This window comes from Nerophis lumbriciformis, linkage group LG17 (genome assembly GCF_033978685.3).
Source record: "Nerophis lumbriciformis linkage group LG17, RoL_Nlum_v2.1, whole genome shotgun sequence".
In the NCBI taxonomy this organism is placed as follows: domain Eukaryota; kingdom Metazoa; phylum Chordata; class Actinopteri; order Syngnathiformes; family Syngnathidae; genus Nerophis; species Nerophis lumbriciformis.
The window spans coordinates 23,135,001-23,162,589 of NC_084564.2; the positions used below are offsets into that span (position 1 = coordinate 23,135,001).

General features: G+C 40.3%; 2 protein-coding genes across 2 annotated transcripts in view; both read left to right on the forward strand.

Annotated features, from left to right (window-relative positions):
• The window catches only part of LOC133614225 (potassium channel subfamily K member 13), a 14,067-nt gene extending 7,509 nt beyond the window's left edge, over nucleotides 1–6,558 (forward strand). Inside the window, exon 3 of the mRNA XM_061972068.2 lies at nucleotides 5,520–6,558. Coding sequence (XP_061828052.1) covers nucleotides 5,520–6,190 — 671 coding nt within the window. The 3' untranslated portion in view covers nucleotides 6,191–6,558. The remainder of the gene's footprint in view (nucleotides 1–5,519) is intronic.
• Nucleotides 6,559–12,545: 5,987 nt separating this feature from the next.
• Nucleotides 12,546–27,190, forward strand: calm3a (calmodulin 3a (phosphorylase kinase, delta)). The gene is made up of 6 exons (XM_061972903.1): nucleotides 12,546–12,763; nucleotides 22,315–22,345; nucleotides 22,709–22,852; nucleotides 23,037–23,143; nucleotides 25,371–25,506; nucleotides 25,585–27,190. Exons 1-6 carry the CDS (start codon nucleotides 12,761–12,763, stop codon nucleotides 25,611–25,613), a joined length of 450 nt encoding a protein of 149 aa, XP_061828887.1. The 5' UTR covers nucleotides 12,546–12,760; the 3' UTR covers nucleotides 25,614–27,190.
• The last annotated feature ends 399 nt before the right edge of the window (nucleotides 27,191–27,589 follow it).

The following is a 27,589-nucleotide window of genomic DNA, read 5'->3' on the forward strand; positions in this document are numbered from 1 at the left end:
GTACCATAGTAGCAACATAAAACATATATGTAAAATTTACGTATTATATTTACAGTATAGAAAATATACTGATATATTATATCCATCCATCCATCCATTTTCTACCGCTTATTCCCTTTTGGGTCGCGGGGGGCGCTGGAGCCTATCTCAGCTACAATCGGGCGGAAGGCGGGGTACACCCTGGACAAGTCTCCACCTCATCGCAGGGCCAACACAGATAGACAGACAACATTCACACTCACATCCACACACTAGGGCCAATTTAGTGTTGCCAATCAACTTATCCCCAGGTGCATGTCTTCGGAAGTGGGAGGAAGCCGGACTACCCGGAGGGAACCCACGCAGTCACGGGGAGGACATGCAAACTCCACACAGAAAGATCCCGAGCCCGGGATTGAACCCAAGACTACTCAGGACCTTCGTATTGTGAGGCAGATGCACTAACCCCTCTACCACCGTGAAGCCCTATATATTATATTATTATATTATATTATATTTTTATTGTTTATATGTTATACACGGGTACAAGCGGCCGAAATGAGTTTCCTCCGCCGGGTGGCGGGTCTCTTCCTTAGAGATAGGGTGAGAATCTCTGCCATCCGGGGGGAGCTCAATGTAAAGCCGCTGCTCCTCCACATTGAGAGGAGCCAGATGAGGTGATTTGGGCATCTGGTCAGCATGCCACCCGAACGCCTCCCTAGGGAGGTGTTAGGGCACGTCTAACCGGTAGGAGGCCACGGGGAAGACCCAGGACACGTTGGGAAGACTATGTCTCCCGGCTGGCCTGGGAACGCCTCGGGATCCCCCGGGAAGAGCTGGACGAAGTGGCTGGGGAGAGGGAAGTCTGGGCTTCCCTCCTTAGGCTGCTGCCCCCGCGACCCGACCTCGGATAAGCGGAAGAAGATGGATGGATGGATGTTTATATGTTTTTATTGATGTTTTACTAATTTTATACCACACAGACTTAAATGTTGACACTAGATGGCAGTAAAATCGCATACAGTATTTAAAGCCTATTGACAAATTACTGTATTGTTTTTTTTTTAAATTATGAGTAAAATTTTAATAATTATAACCATAGAAAGAAACGCCACCATTTTGGTTGAGATTATTATCACACGTCAACATCTCTGTCATGCAAATGCGGTCCCTTTGCAATGTCAACATTGTAAATGAAAATATGTTCTTAATTGCCTTACCCTGGAAAAATAAAGGTTAAATATATGTAAATTAAGAAGTGACTGATTTTAAACTATAGTACCCCAGAAATCCTAACACTGTAGGCAGGAAAAGGAAGCAAGTCTGATGGCAAACGTCGTTTCAGCAATATAGAGTTGATATACTATTACACGTTGCTGCGCCTGCTTGGTCTTCACACAAAACAAACATAAGCTTTGATTAGACATTTAAGATTGGACAACATGTGCTTGGAAATTGCGGGCAAAATTTAAACTCCGCCCGTAATCCGCAGAGATTTGTTGAATTTTTGTAAATTGGCACGATCGCCACATAAATAAATACTGAAGAGACTGTTTTTTGGATACTCTAAATGTGTTTAATAACTATTATTTTTAATTATAAACCACATTATTCATTCAGTTTTACACATGAAAAAAAGCAATTACAGGCTGTATAGTACAGGGGTGTCAAACTCAAATACAGAGTGGGCCAAAATTTAAAACTGAACAAAGCCGCGGGCCAAGGTTGAACAAATTAACCTTTTAATAGGGACCCAAACAAGTTTTGCATTGAATATTGAACAAGCAAGGCTTATATAACTTTATAGTGACATGCAAAATCGAGTTTGGTGATAGCGGGGGGTGTATATTGTAGTGTCTGGAAGAGTTAGTGCTGCAAGGGGTTCTGGGTATTTGTTCTGTTGTGTTTATGTTGTGTTACGGAGCAGATGTTATCCCGAAATGTGTTTGTCATTCTTGTTTGGTGTGGTTTCACAGTGTGGCGCATATTTACAGTGTTAAAGTTGTTTATACGGCCACCCTCAGTGTGACCTGTATGGCTGTTGATCAAGTATGCCTTGCATTCACTCGTGTGTGTGTAAAAGCCGCATATATTATGTGACTGGGCTGGTACACTGTTTGTATGGAGGAAAAGCGGAAGTGACGACAGGTTGTAGAGGATGCTAAATGCAGTGCCTTTAAGGCACGCCCCCAATATTGTTGTCCAGGTGGAAATCGGGAGAAATTCGGAAGAGTGGTTGCCCCGGGAGATTTTCGGGAGGGGCACTGAACTTCGGCAGTCTCCTGGGAAAATCGGGAGGGTTGGCAAGTATGAGTATTAGCGGTGAATGTGGTGTTACAGTGGCACCGCCGCTGTATAATACCGACGGACCAGCTCTAATCTTAATTTGATATTGCCTCAAGGGCCAAATGAAATTACACGGCGGGCCAGAGTTTGACACCCATGGTGTAGTAAATGTTACGCAACTTTGATTTGTAAAAGCGTAAATCTTGAGTAAATTGTATGGCGTCAAAACAGTGTTACAATACTCTGAGTCCACACATGCACAAACATTTTATGAGCGCGCATTTTGGTACTGTTTTGACTCCATAGAATTGAAGTGTGAGACAGGGCTCTTTGTTGGATTCAAATATTTTAATGATTTATATTTTATGTGAAAAAAAGCAAACATTACTAAAAAATACTAAAAGACACCAAAATACATCAATTGAATTTGTTTTAATCAGCCCCTTAAAGCAGAATTGCACTTTTTTTGGAATTTTGCCTATCGTTCACAATCATTATGAAAAACATGACGACAGATGGATTTTTCTAATGTATTCTAAATATTAAATAAACGTAAATAAAAGTCTGCTTACAGAGGAGCCAATGGGAGCTTCACTATTTCGCCCATAAAATTAGACAAATAACCATTTAAAAAGCGCCAACAATACTCAATTTACATTTCGTGATTTGAATATTAACTAAGTATTAGTGATAAAGCTATTTAAGCGCTAATACAGACAAACTATTTATAGCGGCGACGTGATCACGTCCTGTGTGATCCATGTTTACATCATCCAGTGGTCTGCTGCTTTCTCGCTTCCCTGCTCGCTGTAAGTTTATTCTAGATCATAAATCACACTTTTGATCACTGTAACAGCTTTTTCCCTCAGGCCGCAAGACTCTTGAACGCATCATAAATAAATTAAATTATCCCCTCAACTCCCCCCAAAATGGATTAACTCGCTGGAATAAAAAAGACAATATAACATACATCCATAAACGTGGACGCATGTGAAAAAGTGCAATATATTTATCTGTACAGTAATCTATTTATTTATTTATATATATTGATATATATTTATTTATTTTATATGTATATTTATATATTATTTATATATATTTATTATTTATATATGCACCTTATTGCTTTTTTATTCTGCACTACCATGAGCTTATGTAACAACATTTCGTTCTTATCTGTGCTGTAAAGTTCAAATTTGAATGACAATAAAAAGGAAGTCTAAATCTAATCTGAGAATATAATATGACAAGTTGACACTTTGACAGCCATTTAAGACCTGGAACTGGCGAGAACTACCTGAAAAGCGCTTGTTTCCTCCTTTGCGAGAATTATGAGACATTCTTCATCAAAATGGGAATATATGAACATCCTAGCAGTCGGCATCCAAATGACAGCAGACGTTGTACAGTAAGTGATAATTTATTATGTTTGTTGGCTCTCATGAAGTCTGCAGTTAGCAGAAATCAGTGATGAAGAAAAAAAAAAAGCAAACGTAAAGCGTTTTTTAAATTGATGCGCCCTGTATGCTTAAAATCAATCAATCATCAATCAAAGTTTACTTATATAGCCCTAATCACAAGTGTCTCAAAGGGCTGCACAAGCCACAACGACATCCTCGGTTCAGATCCCACATCAGGGCAAAAAAAAACTCAGCCCAATGGCGACCGGTGCAATGGACGTCGAGTGGATCTTGCATAATATTGTGAGAGTCCAGTCCATAGTGGCTCTAACATAATAGTGAGAGTCCAGTCCATAGTGGGGCCAGCAGGAGATCATCTTGAGTGGAGACAGGTCAGCAGCGCAGAGATGTCCCCAATTGATGCACAGATGACTGGTCAACCCTGGGTCCCGACTTTGGACAGCTAGCGGTTCAACTGTGGTCACCAAATCTGTGCCCACCCGCCCCCATCTCTACGAAGGAGAGGGGGGCAGAGCAGAAAATAAATGGCAGATCAACTGGTCTAAAAGGGGGGTCTGTTTAAAGGCTAGAGCAGGGGTCACCAAGCTTTTTGAAACCAAGAGCTACTTCTTGGGTACTGATTAATGCGAAGGGCTACCAGTTTGATACACACTTAAATAAATTGACAGAAATAGCCAATCTGCTCAATTTACCTTTAACTCTATGTTATTATTAATAATTAATGATATTTATCTTTGTGGAAACACTGATCATCTTAATGATTTCTCACAATAAATATATATAGAAACAGATAAATATCAATGTGCAACACTTTATTTTTATATTTTCTCTAAGTGCACATTTTTCAAATTGAACATTTTCAAATTATCACTTCTAAGACAGTCTTGTGAAATCACAATATCCCATTTTAACTAGCTAGCCACTAACATTTTTAACAAATCATGAATTACTTTGCACCATGTTTGTACAAATAATAACTCATGTAAAATACAAAAGTCAACTCTCAAATTTTTAAATAAATCATGTCACACTTTGAACTGGACACCAAATCTGTTATCTGTTTCTTTGTCAGTTAGTGAAGACCAAGTCTTTAAAATATTTTCTTGGATTTTCAAATTCTATTTGAGTTTTGTCTCTCTTAGAATTAAAAATGTTGAGCAAAGCGAGACCAGCTTGCTAGTAAATAAATAAAATGTAAAAAATAGAGGCAGCTCACTGGTAAGTGCTGCTATTTGAGCTATTTTTAGAATAGGCCAGCGGGCTACTCATCTGGTCCTTGCGGGCTACCTGGTGCCTGCGGGCACCGCGTTGGTGACCCCTGGGCTAGAGTATACAAATGAGTTTTAAGATGGGACTTAAATGCTTCTACTGAGGTAGCATCTCTAACTGTTACCGGGAGGGCATTCCAGAGTACTGGAGCCCGAATAGAAAACACTATAGCCCGCAAAAAATTTTTGGGCTCTGGGAATCACTAATAAGCCGGAGTTCTTTGAACGCAGATTTCTTGCCGGGACATATGGTACAATACAATCAGCAAGATAGGATGGAGCTAGACCGTGTAGTATTTTATATGCCAGTATAGGCGTAATATGATCAAACTTTCTTGTTCTTGTCAAAAGTCTAGCAGCCGCATTTTGTACCAACTGTAATCTTTTAATGATATTGTTAAATTGTCAATAGCACTCATTAATAAATAAAAAAAATGTACAGGTAATGCATGTGCATTGGTATCGGCAGATCTCACTCATGGATGATCGGTATCAGAATCGGTAGCATAAATCCCTGATCGGAACATCCCTAATTTTATAACACATTGTTGTTGTTTTCTAATAGGATTTGGAATGACGGCCCCATCCACAACAGCAGGGAAGGTCTTGCTTGTTTTCTACGGCTTGTTCGGCTGCTCGGCCGCCGTGCTCTTTTTCAACCTCTTCCTGGAGCGAGTCGTCACGCTGCTGAGCCTCCTGTTAAACCGGTGCCACTCCAACACCTTCCAACACGACCGACTGGAGGCAAGAGTCGGCGGAGTTGGCCCCAAAAAAGACGAGTGGAAGCCGTCCACCTACCAAGTGACTCTGATCCTATTCGCTGCCGTCATGGCCGTCGCCTGCAGCGCTGCCTCTCTTTACTCGGCCATGGAGGGCTGGACTTACTCGGAGTCGCTCTACTTCTGCTTTGTGGCCTTCAGCACAGTGGGCTTCGGAGACTTTGTGAGCGGCCAGAGGAAGCAACATGAGGAGATCCGAGCCTACCAGGTGGCGAACTGCGTCCTGATGCTGCTGGGTGTGTGCTGCACGTACTCTCTCTTTAACACGATCTCCACGATGGTTGGACAAGGACTGGACTGCATGATGGCGACACTAGCTAGGATGTGTGGTCCTTTCTGCCTTTGCAAGCTGAGACGTAGCTGCCTGTCTGACTGTGGATCACCTACATGCTGTCCTCGTGTTCCTCATGCATGTGATGAATGCCACTGTGATGGAGCTAAAGTGGAAACCATGTAGACCTGAGACCAGTGATCCTCAAACGCCTAAGAATTACTTAATTTAGTCGGTGCGATGCCAAGAGGGACGCATGTGACCTCGGAGAACATGTTTGTTTTTTTGCCGTACCAGAATTTGATGAAGCACATGTACCACTTGGCTTCACTGTAACCACGGTGGGTGACGGGGAAAGACTGGTGTGTTGTTTCCTTTAAGGTTAACAAGCTTACATTGTTATGCAGAGGAATAGATACAACAATTTTATAGACAAATTATACTATTTAATGTCACGGTGGAGAGTGGCGGGGGCCTAAAATATTTCCTTCTTCCTAGGCAGAGAAAATATTTGAGACTTAATTAAACATTCAAACACAGTGTTACTGTTCAAACTGTGTGAAATGTCAATCAATCATCACAGGTGTGAATGTTGAAGGGACCCCACTCTTACCGGTTTCCATCTGTGTCCGTGTGTGTGTGTGTGTGTGTGTGTTAGCCTGCACCAGTGCATTAAAATAAACGCACAGCTCCAGCATAAATCACAAACTCATTCATCAGTCAGGTCTCAATTTTCCATGTTTTGTGCTCGTATTAAAACATCATTCTCCTTCTATGCCACATCAATATGGAATGCATTCCCAACAGGTGTAAAAGAAAGTGCATCTCTATCCTCCTTCAAAACCGCACTAAAAGAACACCTCCAGGCAGCTACAACCCTAGACTAACACCCTCCCCCACCACCTCCCACCTCCCCGGATTGTAAATAATCAAATGTATATACTTGTTCTTATGCTTTCTGAGCTCACTATGTTCACTGCTCGCTGTACATATCCTACCAAGTCAGAACTACACTGTTTCAATGTCCATTTCTCTGATGATATAATTGTTGATCACTGAAGTGTTGATATCAACCAAACCTAACTCCCCCGCCCCAACCCCCTACACATCCTACCCCCCGGATTGTAAATAATGTAAATAATTCAATGTATATACTCTGATGATTAACTTGTGTAATGTCTGTATTATGCTGATAGTATATATTTGTACCATGAATTTTCAATTCATGGTACAAACAAGTTGAAAAACTTATTCGGGTGTTACCATTTAGTGGTCAATTGTACGGAATATGTACTGTACTGTGCAATCTACTAATAAAAGTTTCAATCAATCAATCAATCAATTGAAAAACAACGAAGAATACTGTACAGCAGGGGTTCTTAACCTTTTTGATCTCGGGGCCCAACATTTTCAAAATACAGGGGCCCGGAGCCCACTGAAATACTAACACTGAATTAGAATCATATTCAATAATTATATCTATTTATTTAACACATAAACCTTAGGCTTAGGTCGGCTGATTGGAAAAATAATAACAAAAAATGTGTTTACATTCAGTTTGTTTTGCTAAATTAATCTAAATAATAATATATGTTTCTTAACTAAACTGTCAATAAGATTAAAGTGCAAATGAAAATACAGCCTCACCAGTTTAGTAATAATTTTTAACAAATTTCCATATGACTTTAGCTCCAGATATTATCATGCAGTGGCAAACATTTTTAACTTGTTAAAAAAAACCTCTGCCTTGTTTTTAATGAATATTTAGGCCTACTATGCTACTGTATTTTAATGTTGGTCATTATGGTGGTACTTGGAGAGCCAAGTGTTTTCTGTGGTGGTACTTGGTGAAAAAAGAAGCACTTCCATGGACAACAATTGATACGGAAATATTGGAATTAAATATGATCGCTTAACAAAACTGCATTTTTGTAGGGGAAGGAAACATTATAGGCAATTATTGGACTCCTTCTTTCTCTAAGATGTTGAAACATGGGATTCCTTCCAGCCAATTAGGAAAAAAAGGTAATGTCCTCCTGAAATGTGTTTGCATTTTGGTCCTCTGGAAGGCACAAGCATTTCGCAGCAATTTATTTCAAAAGCAAAGTTTAAACCAACATTAAAAGAAGTCGCGCCATGGAAAGGACATCCTGGGCTTTCCAGTCTTGAGAAAATAGAAATGATGTCATTGCAAAACGGTGGCCATACCAACTATGTACAAGAAGAGAAATATATGTTTCCAGTTGTTGCCTTTTTTAAAGTGTTTTTTGTGTCTAATAAGTGATTTTGGGAGCACAGCATTTTTTAAGATACTGGAAACACATTTTTCCAATGTCCTTTATGGTGGACATGAGGACTAGAAGTCTTCAAGTCCCAGCATATCGTGTTATTTTTTCCACCTTGATTATTATTATAGATAATTTTTTTTCAATTCACACTTAATTAATTCCATATATTACCTGCTTACTCTGTATGCTGTGCTATTGCCAATATCCTGTATACTGTATATGGTGTTGCTGCTATTGGAAGCTTAATTTCCCCGAGGGCACATGGCCAGGAGATTGATGAAATCATGTCTAATCTAATATTATTTAAAAAATGCCTGCTTATGTCAGCATCGACATATTTGGTCATTTGAGCACAGTTAATTTATATTAAAATTGCTCCGTATTCATCGAGGTGTGTTAAGAAACGATTATATCATTAGTCCCACTGCCAAGGACATACAAGATAAATAAACTGAATTGTATTTATATAGCGCTTTTTCTCGAGTGACTCAAAGCGCTTTGCATTGACAAAACCATTGTCAATCACATCTGTGTGGGTGGAACTGGGAGCAAAGTGAGTGAAGTGTCTTGCCCATAGGGTTGGGCCAATAACACGATATCATTATATATCGCGATAGACACATAATCGATATCAATATAAAATGAGTTCGATAAAATATTCGATATATATTGATATTTTTGGTCGGAAGAAACGAGAAATTATGAACCAAGATTTGTTTCATGAAGTCACTCTAGCTTTGGGAACCATGGAATCAGGAAACAGGAAGTGTCACTAAGCAATGGGAGGGACACACTAACCGCCAATCACTTAACAGTATCCACTACACCTTTCCTGCTGTTCGGCTCCCGGCTCCCAGTCCCTGACCGTAGTCGAGGAGCGCAGGGAAGACGTTCCTTCCAGGGCCGATGTTTTCACTTCACTTTACCCGACAATGGGTCTGCAAAGCTCTGTTTTACAGTTGGAATGACGAGGCCGCCGATTCGTGACATTTAAGTTGCTTTGTTCTTATTTCTGCAGGAAGGGACAAGCGGTAGGAAATGGATGGAAGGATGGATAACCAGACACAGTTGCCACTACTGCTGCATGCTACCACTCGTGCTCCTAACTCTTCCACTCAGTCGCTGCCATTCTTAAAGGAACACACACACACATACGCTACTCTCATAACACTAGTGTGGTTGCGCCGTCTTTCTGTCTTGCTGTGGATTCACTGCATGGAGCATACTTGCCAACCTTGAGACCTCCGAATTCGGGAGATGGGGGGGGGGGGGGGGGGGGGCTATATTTATAGCTAGAATTCACTGAAATTCAAGTATTTCTTTTATATAAATATATATACAGTATATAAATAAAGAAATACTTTCAAGCATTCTTATATATATTTATAGCTAGAATTCACTGAAATTCAAGTATTTCTTTTATATAAATATATATATATATATATATATATATATATATATATATATATATATATACAGTATATAAATAAAGAAATACTTTCAAGCATTCTTATATATATTTATAGCTAGAATTCACTGAAATTCAAGTATTTCTTTTATATAAATATATATATATATATATATATATATATATATATATATATATATATATACAGTATATAAATAAAGAAATACTTTCAAGCATTCTTATATATATATATATATATATATATATATATATATATATATATATATATATATATAAAATAAATACTTTCAAGTATTCCTTTATATATATATATATATATATATATATATATATATATAAAAGAAATATTTGAATTTCAGTGTTCATTTATTTACACATATACACACACATAACACTCCTCTCTACTACTTGCCGTAGTTTTGAAGCAATGCATGATGGGAATTCCGATGTTATACTTTATGGGTTATAGATAAACCTATGGATAACGGAGTCATATATAATAGTCTCCTTCTTGTTGTGTGTGCAGTTGTGCACTGAGCTCCAAAAGGCGTAGATGTTATAATGTGACTGGGCCGGCACGCTGTTTATATGGAGGACAAGCAGACGTGACGACAGGCTGTCCTCACTCAGGTCCGGCTGGAAATCGGGAGAAATTCGGGAGAATGGTGTGGAGTTTGCATGTTCTCCCCGTGACTGCGTGGGTTCCCTCCGGGTACTCCGGCTTCCTCCCACCTCCAAAAACATGCACCTGGGGATAGGTTGATTGGCAACACTAAATTGGCCCTAGTGTGTGGATGTGAGTGTAAATGTTGTCTGTCTATCTGTGTTGGCCCTGCGATGAGGTGGCGACTTGTCCAGGGTGTACCCCGCCTTCCGCCCGATTGTAGCTGAGATAGGCTCCAGCGCCCCCCGCGACCCCAAAGGGAATAAGCGGTAGAAAATGGATGGATGGATGGGTTGTCCCGGGATATTTTCGGGAGAGGCACTGAAATTCGGGAGTCTCCCAGAAAATCTGGGATGGTTGGCAAGTATGGCATGGAGTGAGAAGAGAAACTACAATATATTAATATATCAGCTCAATAACACAAACCTTTCTTTAGCTTTGTTGATTTTAATGCAGACAGTGTGGCAACATCCCGACACTTCCAATGTCTTTGTTTAATTAGTTGCTTCTCAGACTACTGTGTAGTGTTCAATAGCTTATACACTACTGCCATCTAGGTCTCTGCTTTTTGCAGATGATGTGGTCCTGATGGCTTCATCTGGCCAGGATCTTCAGCTCTCACTGGATCGGTCCGAGAGGGAAGCGACTGGGATGGGAATCAGCACCTCCAAGTCCGAGTCCATGGTTCTCGCCCTGAAAAGGGTGGAGTGCCATCTCCGGGTTGGGGAGGAGTTCTTGCCCCAAGCGGAGGAGTTCAAGTACCTCGGAGTCTTGTTCACGAGTGAGGGAAGAGTGGATCGTGAGATCGACAGGCGGATCAGTGCGGCGTCTTCAGTAAGGCGGACGCTGTATCAATCCGTTGTGGTGAAGAAGGTGCTGAGCCGGAAGGCAAAGCTCTCAATTTACCGGTCGATCTACGTTCCCATCCTCACTTATGGTCATGAGCTTTGGGTTATGACCGAAAGGACAAGATCACGGGTACAAGTGACCGAAATGAGTTTCTTCCTTAGAGATAGAGTGAGAAGCTCTGTCATCCGGGGGGAGCTCAAAGTAAAGCTGCTGCTCCTCCATATCAAGAGGAGCCGGATGAGGTGGTTCGGGCATCTGGTCAGAATGCCACCCAAACGCCTCCCTAGGGAGGTGTTTAGGGCACGTCCGACCGGTAGGAGGCCACGGGGAAGACCCGGGACACGTTGGGAAGACTATCTCTCCCGGCTGGCCTGGGAACGCCTCGGGATCCCCCGGGAGGAGCTGGACGAAGTGGCTGGGGAGAGGGAAGTCTGGGCTTCTCTGCTTAGGCTGCTGCACCCGCGAACCGACCTCAGATAAGCGGAAGACAATGGATGGATGGATGGACTACGGCCATCTAGTGTTTCAAATATGCAACTACCTTCAAATCTACTTTGATTATTGTATTACCCTAGCAGCGCTCATCCACTGATGAATAGCACCCTTGGTAAATTGGAAATTGTTTTACTGTATTTATTGGCAGGCTTAAATTCCTCAAAAGTATTAATAACGATCGATATCGATCAATATAAGAAGCATATATATTGTGATATCGTTTTTGGCCATATCGCCAAGCCCTATTTTCTCGAGGACAGCAGCTGGATTCAAACTAGCAACTCTCAAGTGTCTGGCCGGCCACTCTACCATATGAGCCACGCCGCCCATAAGGGGGCAGAATATATACACGTTTGCATGTAAAAAAAACAACAACTATTGTGTGTTTTTTTGTTTGTCTTTTATTTGGGGGGAATTTTAGGGGAGATCATGGTTTTTAAAGTTTTGTTTTTTAAGGTATATAAATTACTTTTGAATCGTGTAATACCTTTAAATATTTCAATAAAGTGTGAAATATTGAGGGATTGTTTCTGGTTTGATCGTGTTTACCACTTAATAGTATTGTCAGCGTTAATCCTCCATACAGCTCCATCCTCTTTACGGTGTGGTGTGGTGGTATCCTTGCGCACTTCGACGCTATATAGTGCTTCATCAATCACGTTGCTTAAAACATCAAATGAGTCGAAATGAATATGTATTGATGATCATTAAATTTCTTCGCAATTGAAAATACGCCATGTTCACAAACTGAGAGAATTTGGAAGGTTTTTACGGACTCCGTGGAGGTCAAGCGTTCGCCCCGGCGGAGGGATACATCCGTCCGAGCATGACAGGCCGGCGTCGCTCGGTTGAGGTTTCCGGGGCCACAGCAATAACGGCGTACTCCTTCAACGGATTCTTAGATAATTACGCGAATAAATCTGAATTCGATTAAAGTCATCCGGGCAGAGTGTTCACCGCGTTGCTACCTTCAATCTCCAATCCACCACACGACTGTTTTTCCTCATCTTCGCGGAGCTTGAAAAGTCAAAATGGTGAGTACAGGCCAACGACGTGGTTAGCAATAGCATGCACATTGATAGCAGAAGCTAACGCCAACATTGTGAAGATAAGCTTTAATTCTAACAAATATGTCACTGAAATCAATATTTTTTTTGATTATTATGAACATGTAATGTGTCTGAGAATAAACTAGACCGCTCGGTAACAGACTGTTGTCAGTGCAACAATAAGTTGCCATTTTAATCACTTTACGGTGTTTATTATTATTATTATTATCATTGCTAATATAATTCACGTTTGTTTGAGAGATTTCTCAATGTGTTTCAAACTCACAAAGCGCACCTTTTATGTCAATATTTGCACGCGTTTCGTGTTGCTGCGGCGCCATTCATATGCTTTTTTTTATGACGGCGATAATTTAATCCTTTATAGCGAAGTGTGACCGAACAAGAGTGGGCGCGGTGGTTAAAAAAGGGGGGTGGGGGTGCTAAGAATAGACCACCGTGCCATGTTATCTTGAAACTCATCTCCTTATAACCTTTTGCGAGGCAGGATGCATAAAACAATCTGATCCGTTTATGATGCATAATTTGGTCCCTGCAGCTCTTGCATCGACAAGCAGGGTTAGGGGCTATACTGCATGCGCAACAAGCCTATTGGCCACCACTTGCATAACATAAGGAACACAGCCCACAGATAGTTGCAACACGTTGTGAGGTATGATGCACTGGTTAATGATGTTTTCCTGTTTGCACGTCCTGCGCCATGCGTTGAAGCGCATTCTGCTCCCCTGAATGAGCCTTCATCCATGCCACCCTCCCTCCCCTTCCTGTGCCAGCCATCCTCTCCCTCCTCCTGCGTTCAACCAAACCATGCTTGGCGCAGTCGGCTGTCATCATCTGCAGTGCACCCCTCGCAACGCCAAGAACAAGGCTATTTCTACACATTTAACATTCATCTTGCACAAACTCACACACGCTGCTCAAACACAAGCTTCAGTAAACATACACAAAAATGCCCACCGGCTCTTGTTTTTATCCCCGAACGTCCAAATTGCATCACCCCTCCACGAGGATGACAGTATACTGAACAGATACTCCTCTGCAGTCTTTTTTTTTTAAACCTGCAACCCCCAAGATGACTCAGTTAAATTGACTTTAGGCTCAAGTCACACCGTTTCAGAACGATATAGAGAAATTGAAATGGAAATATTTTGTCCCAGAGTCATTGTTAAGTCTTACAGCAATATTTTGAGTCACATTTTAACATTAACTGTTATGATCCGTTGCCCGGATCATGTTTTCTTCTGTTAGTTTGACTTCCTCAGTTCTGTGTTCAGCACCCCTGGGTTTGTGTTTTCGTTGCCATGACTGCTGATTAAGTTCACCTGCCTCTGATTAGTGTTCGGGACGCTCACCTGCTCCTGGGCACTAATCAGAGAGCTATTTATTCCCGTTTCTCGCCACAATCAGTCTAGCTTCCATGTTTGCGTTACGTAACAGTGACGTTTTCTACTTGCTTCCATGCAAGCCGTACGCTAAGTATTTTTCCATAATCTTTGATTCTTGGCCCTGTGCTAAGCTTTGCCATTGCTCCCACGCTATCTGTACGTATTTCGGTCTTTTGTATTTTTGCATGATTTCATGGACAATAAATCATTGCCTCACATGCACGTTGCCTCCGTAGTTCCTGCTGCATCTTGAGAGAACGGCGCAAAATGCGACGCAGTCGTTACATTAATTGTCATATGAATGAAAAGAAGTTAACAGCGGCTTTTAGTTAGTTTTAGTTTAGTTTATTATTTATTCGTTCAGTGGTCAACAAAATAAACAAACATTCATACATTTACATTCATAAATTGACAATTTTACAGACCGAAAGGGTTTAGGCTGAAGTACTGTAACGTTTTATTTTCGGGTCTCCCTATGTCTAGCATTAAAAGATTACAGTTGGTACAAAATGCGGCTGCTAGACTTTTGACAAGAACAAGAAAGTTTGATCATATTACGCCTATACTGGCTCACCTGCACTGGCTTCCTGTGCACTTAAGATGTGACTTTAAGGTTTTACTACTTACGTATTACGTATAAAATACTACACGGTCTAGCTCCATCCTATTTTGCTGATTGTATTGTACCATATGTCCCGATATAATCATAATGGGGGACTTTAATATCCATATGAATACCCCATCGGACCCTCAGTGCATGGTGCTCCAGACTATAATTGATAGCTGTGGTCTTACACAAATAATAAATGAACCCACGCATCGCAACGGTAATACGATAGATCTAGTGCTTGTCAGGGGTGTCACCACCTCCAAAGTTACGATACTCCCGTATACTAAAGTAATGTCCGATCATTACCTTATAAAATTTGAAGTTCTGACTCATTGTCAACAAACTAATAATAATAATAATAACTACTATAGCAGCCGCAACATTAATGCTGCCACAACGATGACTCTTGCTGGCCTACTGCCTTCAGTAATGGCACCATTTCCAAATTATGTAGGCTGTATTGATAACCTCACTAACAACTTTTAACAACGCCCTGCGCGACACCATTGATAGTATACCACCGCTAAAGCTAAAAAGAGCCCCTAAAAGGCGCACCCCATGGTTTACAGAAGAAACTAGAGCTCATAAATTATCATGTAGAAAGCTGGAACGCAAATGGCGCGCGACTAAACTTGAGGTTTTCCATCAAGCATGGAGTGATAGTTTAATAACTTATAAACACATGTTTACCTTAGCTAAAGCTAAATATTACTCAAATCTCATCCACCTCAACAAAAATGATCCAACATTTTTGTTTAGTACAGTAGCATCGCTAACCCAACAAGGGACTCCTCCCAGTAGCTCCACTCACTCGGCAGATGACTTTATGACTTTCTTTAATAAGAAAATTGAACTCATTAGAAAGGAGATTAAAGACAATGCATCCCAGCTACAACTGGGTTCTATTAACACAGATACGACTGTATATACGACGGATACTGCCCTAGAGAGGGGGGGGTTACCCACATATGCGGTCCTCTCCAAGGTTTCTCATAGTCATTCACATCGACGTCCCTTATGTGGGCTCTGTACCGAGGATGTCGTTGTGGCTTGTGCAGCCCTTTGAGACTTTTGTGATTTAGGGCTATATAAATAAACGATTGATTGATTGATTGAAGTTGAGCACTTATTTCGCCTAACCCAGGGGTCGGCAACGCGAAACGTTGAAAGAGCCATATTGGACATATAGATGTGTGTGTCCAAGACAAGTTAAAGGAAACGGCAGGCTGTCTTCTCTTAATAGATTTTTCTGCAATCTTTGGCAAGCTAGGTAACGTGGCACACAAACAACTATCTGAAATGCAGCCAATAATACATGCAGATAATGTGTCATGAGACATGCAAAAGTAAATTATATACAAAGAGGATAAAAGTAAAGGGTATTAGTATCAACACGGCGACTTACACAGTGCTGTCCGGACGCACCCTTCCCCTCGCGCTCTTACAATGTATATCAAAATGTATGAATAGGCAATGAGGTGTCTGCTTCCAGGCGTGGAATCTTCCTCTGCCTTCTCCTTCCTGGACTCCCAACTTCATATCTGGTTGTCCTTCAGACCTCGGCAAAGAAGCCACGTCAACAGTGGCAAGAATGTGGGCAATAAGATTGAATGTGCGTAGACATGAACTTGGACCCAGTTTCAACTGAAACTCAGAACATATGATTAGTTGCACGGCCTATTCTAAGCATATCTATACTAAACATTTCTTAATCACTTCATCCTTCATTATCCTACGGTAATTATATACCAACAAGCTCAAATATACCTACAAATGAGGCATAATGATGCAATATGTACATACAGCTAGCCTAAATAGCATGTTAGCATTGATTAGCTTGCTGTCATGCATTGACCAAATATGGCTGATTAGCACTCCAACAAGTCAATTACATCAACAAAGCGCAGCTTTGTGCATTCACGCACAGCATGAAACTTTTGGTGGACATATAACTATAGAAACTATAAATACAATTTCTGAGTGTCATTTGCAAGTATTATATAGTAGACTTTGCATGCAGTTGCAATTCCAAGACGCTACATGGCAGTAGCTATGGTGTGCTGCCGAGCTCGGAAGTAGCCTTTTACATAATGTTGAATGTGATAGTCTAGTCTTATATTGCGTCTTACAAAGTGTTTATATTGTAAGTATTGTACTTATAACTTAAACTAGCTGTTTGATTGTATTATCAAGACCAGATTTAGATATGTAAATGAATGTATTAGCTGTTGAGCTGTGCTAGCTGTTTTTAAATACTTACTGTGTTTTTGTAAGGTATCCCCAGGCTGTGTGTTAATCAAACATTGTCTATTTGTCTTCCCCATTTTGTAAACATTAGCAGTGTATGTTAGTTAGTATGTTTATTACACATTTCCTCAAGACTTAGCCCTTATTTGTGTTGTTCTAAAGCAGGGGTCGACAACCCGTCGATTGCGATCGAGTCGATCTTTGGGACTTTACAGGTCGATCGCAAATCTATTAGAAAAAGATAGGTATTATTTTTTTACCATTAACAAGTGTACCCTAGACAGATAATTTTCAGGGGGTTGGCTTCATATTGCTGCATGACAATGTTTTAACATTCTCTTATTAATTAATAAAATATTATATTCAGCATACTAATCATTATGTAATTGAGGACTTGACCAGAACATGTTATAAAATAATTTACACAATTATTCAGCCTGCGAGAAATACCCCCCACACCCATATTCCTAAACTGATGTACTAGCATGTCTTTAGGTGCAAATATCACAGAATAACATTTAAAAAAATCTCTGACAAAGCATGATCATAATGTAGGACATTTTTATTTTTTTAATGTCAGGGTTTCCCCTAAATTGCCAAAAATACTTGTGGTGTGGGGGCGTGGTTAGGCGTGTGGTCGATATGACATCATCGCAGGATTTGCAATGATGCATATACTTTAAAAAGGGTTGTGAATATAAGTTTAAACAAATATGTTATTAAGTATAGTATTAACATATATTTTTCTTACAGAATATTGTTTTGTTGTATTTTCAAATTGTATTTTTTGGTTTCTCAAATCTTTTTAGCCACTTTTTCTGTAATAAAACCGACTGGCAACAAATCTAGCATCTATTTCTAGTGTTACTGGCGACTGTACTCGTGTTTAGAGACTCTGTTTAGACTTTGTCACGCCATGTCTGTAACAAAAAGCGAGCTGCACAGAGCCTGACGTCACACCTGTTTCGCGTTGCTGGGAGCCTTTCTCTCATTAAAAGCCGTCAGTGTCATCTTAAATTGTGAAGATCGCTGTCCGCGGGTATATCTCAAATATTTTAAAGTACATCCACAGAGCGGACACGCTGCCTCCGCTCCAGACAACCCTGTGCGTATGGCTGGTGTTAGTGTATTTTAGTGTGTTATGATGGTCATTTTTCCCATGGTCTTTGAACACACCGTGTCGGCGGAAAATGAGCAAGTGTTGTCTGGATTGAAACACGGAGACAGACGTGTGTGAACGCAAGAAATACTTGCTGGAATTAGGCCCGATGTTAACATAAAATGAGTGTCCAACTTAGTTTTCTCCTGGACGCTACAATACATTATATTACTTCAATTTTTTAGGTGTGGCGGCAAATATGAAGCCCTTACATTAAGGAGAAATCCTAACCTCGTTAAACCGAATGTGTAGTGTAGCGCTTTTATTTTGAAGATGGAAAAGTGAGTGATTGGTTTGATAAAGTGTCTTGACATGTTTTGATGTCGGATCGACTGTTTGCAATAAAAAAAAGTCTCATTTCGACATCCTGCCGACTGTATTTAATTTCTGTTGAGCTTTTATGTCATCTTACTTACTAAATCTATCACAGTAACAATCTATATGTTATGTTATCACTGTATCTTAACCATAATCTGAACACGGAAGTGAAGCACTACCCACCTCTAGAATGACACGTGCAGCAGGTCTTTGCTGCAGGGAAGTTGTCTCTTCTCACGGCAAAAAATATTCCTTTCTTGTCCGGAGAAAAACTTTTTATGGCTTTGAACCTGATATTTCCGTAGTGTATCCTTTTCTTTATCTATTTCTGCTCGCTTGTGGCTCATCAGTAGCAAGTGAACTGCAGCCAAGTTCCCCGGCTATGGCACAACAGGAGGGTCAAAAAGGAAGTGTGGCACAACAGTAGGATCAAAAAGGAAGTGTTCACGTTAATCCCCTGTTACCAAAAATGTGTGCCGTTATTCAAATTCATAGTTATTGCGCTATCGCGTTAACTTATAACGACAACTGTGGCAAAAGCCACGACCGCCCTTTTGACTTGCCGTAATGCCCTAAATAATTTACCGTACTAACATAGAGTGCAACAACATGCCGTGACCGCCCTTGACTTTTTACTTGTTAATGGACGAGGGATGTAACAGTAAATGGTATAATGATAATTTGCGATAAAATTCCAGACGGTTAGTAATATCGTCTAATTTTATAACTACTGAAAAAACGTAATTTATTAATGCATTTTAGGCAACACACGAGCGTCGTTTGGCTTGATAATCATGGCGGACAAGCTACACGGACTTTGTTTGCTCTGGAGATTCCCCCTCCGAGTAAACGGAGCCAAGCGCTTGGTTTGACGTCAGTTTCCCTTGCTTCCCAGCGTGTGTTAAGAGCGCACTGCTGTGTTTAGATGGAGACAGGTGTCGACAATATTGGAGACAGGCGCACTTGTCCCCACACTAAAAGTATACAGCGAAGGAGAAAACTATTTGATGTTGCTTTCATTTTCTCAATACAGCGTCCATCAGCTGCTGTGACTGAGAGTTAATGAGGTGAGGAAACATGCAGCAAGCGATGTGTCGTGAACATTGTCACAACTTGTTTATAAAGTCTTTAGTTCGTTTACTGGGATGCTCACTCGTTCTTTATTTAACTGCAAACTATATATCAGTGTTCAAATAACATCAATACTAACTCAAATGTTTCGTCATCTCATCGAATTGAACGCAGGATGTGAAGTTTGTGTATTCGATGTGAGAGGTGTCACTCTATTTTTGTTTGCCAAACTATTGCACTGAACTACAAGGAGGCGTTGATGGAGAAGAACAAAGCTTGTTTATTAGACTTTATTAGACTTCATCTGAATTAGCCAAACTGCTTTGAGTATTATATTGATATAAAAAAGTAAACGCTAGGTTGTTTTTTTACATTACTTGTGTTTCTTTCGTGTCACAAAGGTGTTACTTCAAAAACCATTCATGTGACACAGCATTTTGTTAATGTTTTATTGTGTATAGTTAATTCCTGCTCAAACTCTTAATGGATCTGTCCCGATACAGCATCTACATGTACATATAAATGTACATAACTTAAAAACATAAATAAATAATTATAAAAAAAATACCTTCCTCTATCAAAATGTAAACGTAGAGATAAAGGCATCATGTAATGACAAAAAAGCTGACAAGTTGATATTAATAATGAATTAAAAAAAACTGTGTGTGTGTGTGTGTGTATATATATATATATATATGTACACACATACATACATACATACACACAAACACGTACACACACAGTATATGCATGTATGCATGCTTTGGAGCCCCTGCCTCGAAAGAAAATTATGTTTGCCTTGGTGCCCTACAATATGAGCCCTCCTTTAAGGAAACACTTGCACACATGCGCATAGGAGTAGGTCTTGCTTCAGTTCATGGCTGAGACCAGGGAGCTTGGGCTGGAAAAGGTTGGTGACCACTGTTCTACAGTGTTCCCTCACCGGTCTCAGTGCACCGTGGGGTTTAAAGTAGGGCTGGCCAATATGGCCTTTTTCTAATATCACAATATTATATTATCGCCATATCGCGATACACGATATTAATCTCGATATTTTGCCTTAGCCTTGAATGAACACTTGATGCATATAATCACAGCAGTATGATGATTCTATGTGTCCACATTAAAACATTCTTCTTCATACTGCATTAATATATGCTACTTTAAAACTTTCATGCAGAGAAGGAAATCACGACTAAAAATTTTTTTTAAAATTTCATACGGTGTTGATCTGGAAATGATTGCCTCGGCATTTTGATGGTGTGGGCGTGTGGCACCGAACGGAGATGTTGACGTGCGGAGTTTCAAACACTCTACATTCTCTAGCAGGTGACTTTTCAAACGATGCTACATATTAGCAGTAATGCTACTTTTTATGGCAACGCTTTCGCCCCACACTTGACAAATTACGGTTGTCTGTTCGACATATTCCCACTTGAAGCCAAACCACCGCCAGACCATGGACCCCTGCTGTTTTTTGGGGGATTTAATTCTTCCTTCATTTGTTACCAGATTCACACCTTTTTTCGCTCATATTACCACTAGCATCACAGCTAACGTTAGCCATGCTGCTACCTCTCTGCTCCGCGAGGGCGTATACGTATGTGACGTATGTCGTGACAGTATGTGACGTGTGAGAAGGAGACACAGGAAAGAGCGAGGAGAGCATGTAGTGTAATGCCAGCAGCTAAAAGCAACTGCGTGAGAACGCATACTCGAATATCACGATATAGTCATTTTCTATATCGGACAGAGACAAACCCGCGATACATCGCGCATATCGATATATCGCACAGCCCTAGTTTAAAGTACCATTAAGTACATTGAGATTTAAATACCCATTGAAATTTCATGTTATATTTACATCAGGAACATTGGACATCATTGCATCTAGAGCTAAAGGACTTAACACACAATGTCTGTCAATCAACAGGTAGCAATGACAACTACACAATAATGACAACAAACTTACAGTGTTATCATGAAATAATAACTTTAAAAAAGGTTAGCGGCGGTGATCGTCAGTGTGCTACATAAGCGACCCTATTCCCGTCTCGCTTATTTTAGCAGGTGTGTGTATTTCGGGTCGTGGAGTATTTATACCCGGCTCTCATCACACTTGAGCAGCTTTAAGTGGACACTCTTGACATGGACAGACTGAGTAAGACCTCACAAGGGTGCCAGAAGGTAACATGTCAGAGGAAGTTAAAAATAGGAGTGTGGTTACATCAGGATCATAATTTCATGCTTTTAATTGTTATTAGGGTGGAGTACTAATACTAATGTAATAATTCAGTTGGTGACGTTGTACCATGTGTCAGCATTATCATTTAGTTTGATCATAGATGATAGTAATGTTATATAATATCAACTGGACAACATAACCTACCGGTAATTACAATTACGAATAATTATTATACAATTATTAATTATATTATATATTATATTATTATATTATATATATATATATATATATATATATATATATATATGTATCAACATTTTTTTCTCTACAGCATTTGTGATGGACATGTACACAAAGGTATTAGGTGTTTCTAATGTTTGACGCACTTCCCAGTATGATGCAGCTTGTAAAGTTGTATCTAATGATTACTAGACCTGGGGAATTTCTGCAAAATGTAACAAACATGTAAAATTTTTTCAGAGAAGGCAGTTGTTGTTGAAATAAACTACCAAAAGTTTTACCAATGTCTTCTTCTGTCAACAGGCAGACCAGCTGACCGAGGAGCAGATTGCAGGTGCGTACATAGCGTAGCGGCAGAGGTGACAGAGAGACAAACGGCTGCAGAAAATAAACGCGTAAATCGTGTGGTTTTCGTTTTACATCTTTTATCTGCAGCAAGGTTCTGAGTCAGTCTTCTCACATAAGCATATTTATTTTGGAGTCTGCTGCTATAAATTCACTAGTGATTTTTACTCCGGCACCCTTCCAAAATCCAGCCTGCTTTATTTGTATAAGCCTTTTTAAGGGCTGAATGAGTCATACACACACACACACACACACACACTGCTGCTGCTTAACTTTGTTTCTGTGTCCCTACTGCCCAAGTGAGTTTTTCTGTGTCATCGGGACCCAATCTGAGTTATTTCCATAACTGCAGAGTTCAAGGAGGCGTTCTCGCTGTTCGACAAGGACGGCGATGGAACCATCACGACCAAGGAGCTCGGCACCGTCATGCGCTCTCTAGGCCAGAACCCCACTGAGGCCGAGCTGCAGGACATGATCAATGAGGTCGATGCTGACGGTAAGGAAGATGGCACAAACAAGCTTGAAGATTTTCTCTTATTTTAAAATAACATTGAGTGTTTTTGTCAACCTTTTACACTCACAACTCCTGCAACTTCCCCGCCAATAAAAAAGCTTGCTTTTTTTAATGCAACGCATACTTAAAGAATGTTGTGGAAAATGACATTTGTGTGGCCTGTTAGGTAACGGGACAATCGATTTCCCCGAGTTCCTGACAATGATGGCGAGGAAGATGAAGGACACAGACAGCGAGGAGGAGATCAGAGAAGCATTCAGAGTCTTTGACAAGGTCTGGAACATTGTGAAACGATAACATCCCTTCCCCTTTTTTGGCACAATTTGTTTGTTGTCTCTTTGTGATGCCTTGTGATTTTGGAAGAATACTGATGCTCATATTTGTAGTTTCACAAAGGTTTGTGTCCTTTTCTTCAGCCTCTATTAGCCTCCACAGTTCCTAGGTCTTTCTTTAACATGTGTAGCATGTTTTGGGCAAAATACCCCAAGAATCAATAATAACAGCACACTAAGCCTCTCTAAACAGCCCTGTTCAGAGCAGCCAGTTTTGTTGCAATACAGGTTTTACACAAACCGCTCATCTTCACTCCAGCCCAAGTACTTAAACCCAACAGTACTGGCCAAGAATCGTGAATAGGATTACTTTGCCTTGCTCTCATGTCAAATCTGTGCATCCAATAATACTGCCTGATAGTGGTTCTGTGTAGTCCTTTACAAGAAAAGAAAATGGTGGATGTTTGCTCAAGGAGCTTTTAAAAAAACCCAAAACCAGTGAAGTTGGCACGTTGTATAAATGGTAAATAAGAACAGAATACAATGATTTGCAAATCCTTTTCAACCTATATTCAATTTATTAGACTGCAAAGACAAGATACTTAATGTTCAAACTGGTCAACTTTATTTTTTGCAAATATGAGCTAATTTGGAATTTGATGCCTGCAACATGTTTCAAAAAAAGCTAACACAAGTGGCAAAAAATGCTGAGAAAGTTGAGGAATGCTCATCAAACACTTATTTGGAACATCCCACAGGTGAACAGGCTAATTGGGAACCAATTGGGTTCCATGAAATGCTCAGTCATTCACAAACAAGGATGGGGCGAGGGTCACCACTTTGTCTGTGAACCGTTTAAGAACATTTCTCAACAAGCTATTGCAAGGAATTTAGGGATTTCACCATCTACGGTCCGTACTATTATCAAAGGGTTCAGAGAATCTGGAGAAATCACTGCAAGTAAGCGACAAGGCGGAAAACCAACATTGAATGCCCGTGACCTTCGATCCCTCAGGCGGTACTGCATCAAAAACCGACATCAGTGTGTTAAGGATATCACCACATGGGCTCAGGAACACTTCAGAAAACCATTGACAGTAACTACAGTTTGTCGCTACATCTGTAAGGGCAAGTTAAAACTCTCCTATGCAAAGCGAAAGCCATTTATCAACAACACCCAGAAACGCAGCCGGCTTTGCTGGGCCCGAGCTCGTCTAAGATGGATTGATGCAAAGTGGAAAAGTGTTCTGTGGTCTGACGAGTCCACATCTAAAATAGTTTTTGGAAACTGGACGTTGTGTCCTCCAGACCAAAGAGGAAGAGAACCATACGGACTGTTCTAGGTGCAAAGTTCAAAAGCCAGCAAACTGTGATGGTATGGGGGTGTATTAGTGTCCAAGGCGTGGGTAACTTACACATCTGTGAAGACACCATTAATGCTGAAAGGTACATACAGGTTTCGGAGCAACATATGTTGCCATCCAAGCAACGTCTTTTTCATGGACACCCCTGCTTATTTCAGCAAGACAATGCCAAGCCACATTCTGCACGTTACAACAGCGTGGCTTCGTAGTAAAAGAGTGCGGGTACTAGACTGGCCTGCCTGTAGTCCAGACCTGTCTCCCGTTGAAAATGTGTGGCGCATTATGAAGCGTAAAATACGACAACGTAGACCCCGGACTGTTGAACAATTTAAGCTGTCCATCAAGCAAGAATTGGAAAGAATTCCACCTGAAGAGCTTCAAAAATTGGTCTCCTCAGTTCCCAAAGGTTTACTGAGTATTGTTAAAAGGAAAGGCCATGTAACACAGTGGTAAAAATGCCCCAGCAATGTGTTGCTGCCATTAAATTGTAAGTTAATGATTATTTGCAAAAAAAAAATAAGTTTCTCAGTTTGAGCATTAAATATCTTGTCTTTGCAGTCTATTCAATTAAATATAAGTAGAAAAGGATTTGCAAGTTATTGTATTCTGTTTTTATTTACGAATTACACAACATGCTAACTTCACTGGTTTTGGGTTTGTAAGTCATGAACAATATTTAATATTTCTTCTGCCAAGAATGTATCTAAATTCTTTTTCTAAAACATTTTTGAACAAAACTTGGTTCAGAGATTTCAGTGTGTGTTTAAGTGATATAAAATGTTCATATTGTTCCACCTGTGTTGGACACAAACTGCCTTAATGCATGGCTATGCAATGACGGTTGGGTTTGTGCTCCCCCTGCAGGACGGTAACGGCTACATTAGTGCGGCAGAGCTACGGCACGTCATGACAAATCTAGGAGAGAAGCTCACAGACGAAGAGGTGGATGAAATGATCCGCGAGGCTGACATTGACGGCGATGGTCAGGTTAACTACGAGGGTGAGATGTTTTCTACATTGCAACTGCACAATGTGGCTTCCAGCTGGTTAAACTGTTGATTTTTTTTTTGTCCACCAGAATTCGTCCAGATGATGACCGCCAAGTGAAGACAATGCAGAATGTTCTCTTTAACGTTGCTTGTCCTCTTAAGATCACTGTCTTTAAGAACAAAAAGGAACACCCCCCTCTTGACTTCCCCAAACAAAACAAAATTAATACTTGTAGAATTCGGTCAATTGTGCTTAAAACATCCGAATACTTCTGTGGTATTTGCTAAGCATATACCTACAGACTAATCCCTGAAGAAGTTAATGGACCAAGCTTTAAGAAGGCCAAAGGGCTTTTACTTCCGACCAAGATTCTACCGAGTCACCCAGCTCATGAATAATTTAGAGGAAAGGGCAGCACTGCCACTGCAAGGGGGGGAGGGGATGGATACCGATGCCACCGATCATTTTAGAGAAGTTGGCTATTTAAATCTTTCTGCTTCCGCAAAGAACCTCGCCTCTCTACTAGCATCAGTGGTGATTCTCTACCAATTTGAGTACTCTTCTTGCATGCAGCCGTTCTGTGGTGGTCTCCTGTCTCGACAAGGTGGTTCTGATCCCATCAGAGGTAGTGGTCAGATTGTGTGCACAGTGAAGGTATATACATTCATATAGCTATATATCTGTAAAAAAATGTGTGTCACTATTGGTTATTTCTAAAGCAACTAGTCCGTGGTGTTTATTGGTGCTTGGTTGGAAAGTTTGGTTTAGAACAAGATTGATTCTCCCTAGTGGGATGTCCTGTTGTTTTAAGTGAGTTGCATTACGTTGCTGGGGCAACTGAGCAGAGACTAGTGTGATGTGTTGCTTGAGGCCGATTGTTGTGAAGACGCACTGGGGGACTGCTGTTAATACATTTGTTCTGCAAACATACAATATTGACGTAGTGCTTTATAAATGTGTTCTCAAATATTAATGTATTGACTAAAAACTTTGGTCACAAAATATATCTCACTCTATATACAGTATATATTGGTGTGTCGTAAAGTTTGCATTGCCTGTTGTTGTCGTGGTAAATAGCTTGTGCTTTGTTTACTTTTTGGTTTTGAAATGTGCCATAATGCTCCCAAAACGCCTCAACTTTCTTGCAAGATTATAGTTTATTTAAAAAAAAAAAAATATACAGATTATTGAACTATGACATATTAAAATACATACTACGTTTGCACTTTGGTCTAAACCATGTGGCTATTACAAAAAAGTTTTGTTTTTAAAGAAGAAACCAAATTGGACTGTTGCTACTGCAATAACGACTTGTGTGTTTCCACTACCGGTAATTTCTTGTCCTTGTTGGCTGTCCCATCTTAGGTTTGTCGTCCAGTCATTCAACCCCAAATCTGCTTGCTTGTTTTACTGAACACGATACATATATACCGTACTGTATATTTACAAATACCTAATGTAAGTTGGCCTGTTTAGAACGATTATAGTGAGCTTGAGAAAGGGGTTGTAGCAATTGGTTTGGTTGGGAGTTTTTCCAGAAGAAACACTTTGGAAGCGATGAATACCACTCTCTGCGTTTGATTATGATATGAAAAAAAATAATGGACTGTTAGCTTCTGCTGATAGTGTCTCAAATATGTAAAGATGTTATATATATTTTCCATAAATCAATAAACTGAATGAGCTTTACTTCACCCGGATCTCCATGTCATACTTGCACAATCTGCTCGACCACTTGAACATCTAAATGCCTCACCTCAGATGAATGTTTTGTTGCAAATAGTCAACAGGGTCCCAAGAAATGCAGCCCACCTGGAGTGTACATAAATAGGTGACTTAGGTGCCAATATTGCGTCAAGAAAAAACAGAAGAATAAATCTGCAGTTAACTGGTTAGACATTTTTGTTTTTATCTGATAAAGTATAAAATGAACCATTGTAAGATAAGAATAATTAACATTACAGCAATGACATTGAATGCTTTTTCCCCGCCAGTGGATTTTGTCGACCATCCAGAAGGGAGTCAATGTTGGATGACACAAGCCCTTCCCTGGAGCGACCATCCAGGCTGACATGATATTTAGTGGCTTTTGG

Bases quoted from the DNA above. Each gene is read 5' to 3' on its own strand.
- calm3a (XM_061972903.1), top strand. The intron at 22,346-22,708 runs GTGCGTACATAG...CCATAACTGCAG, and splicing joins GACCGAGGAGCAGATTGCAG to AGTTCAAGGAGGCGTTCTCG. The intron at 25,507-25,584 runs GTGAGATGTTTT...TTTGTCCACCAG, and splicing joins TGGTCAGGTTAACTACGAGG to AATTCGTCCAGATGATGACC.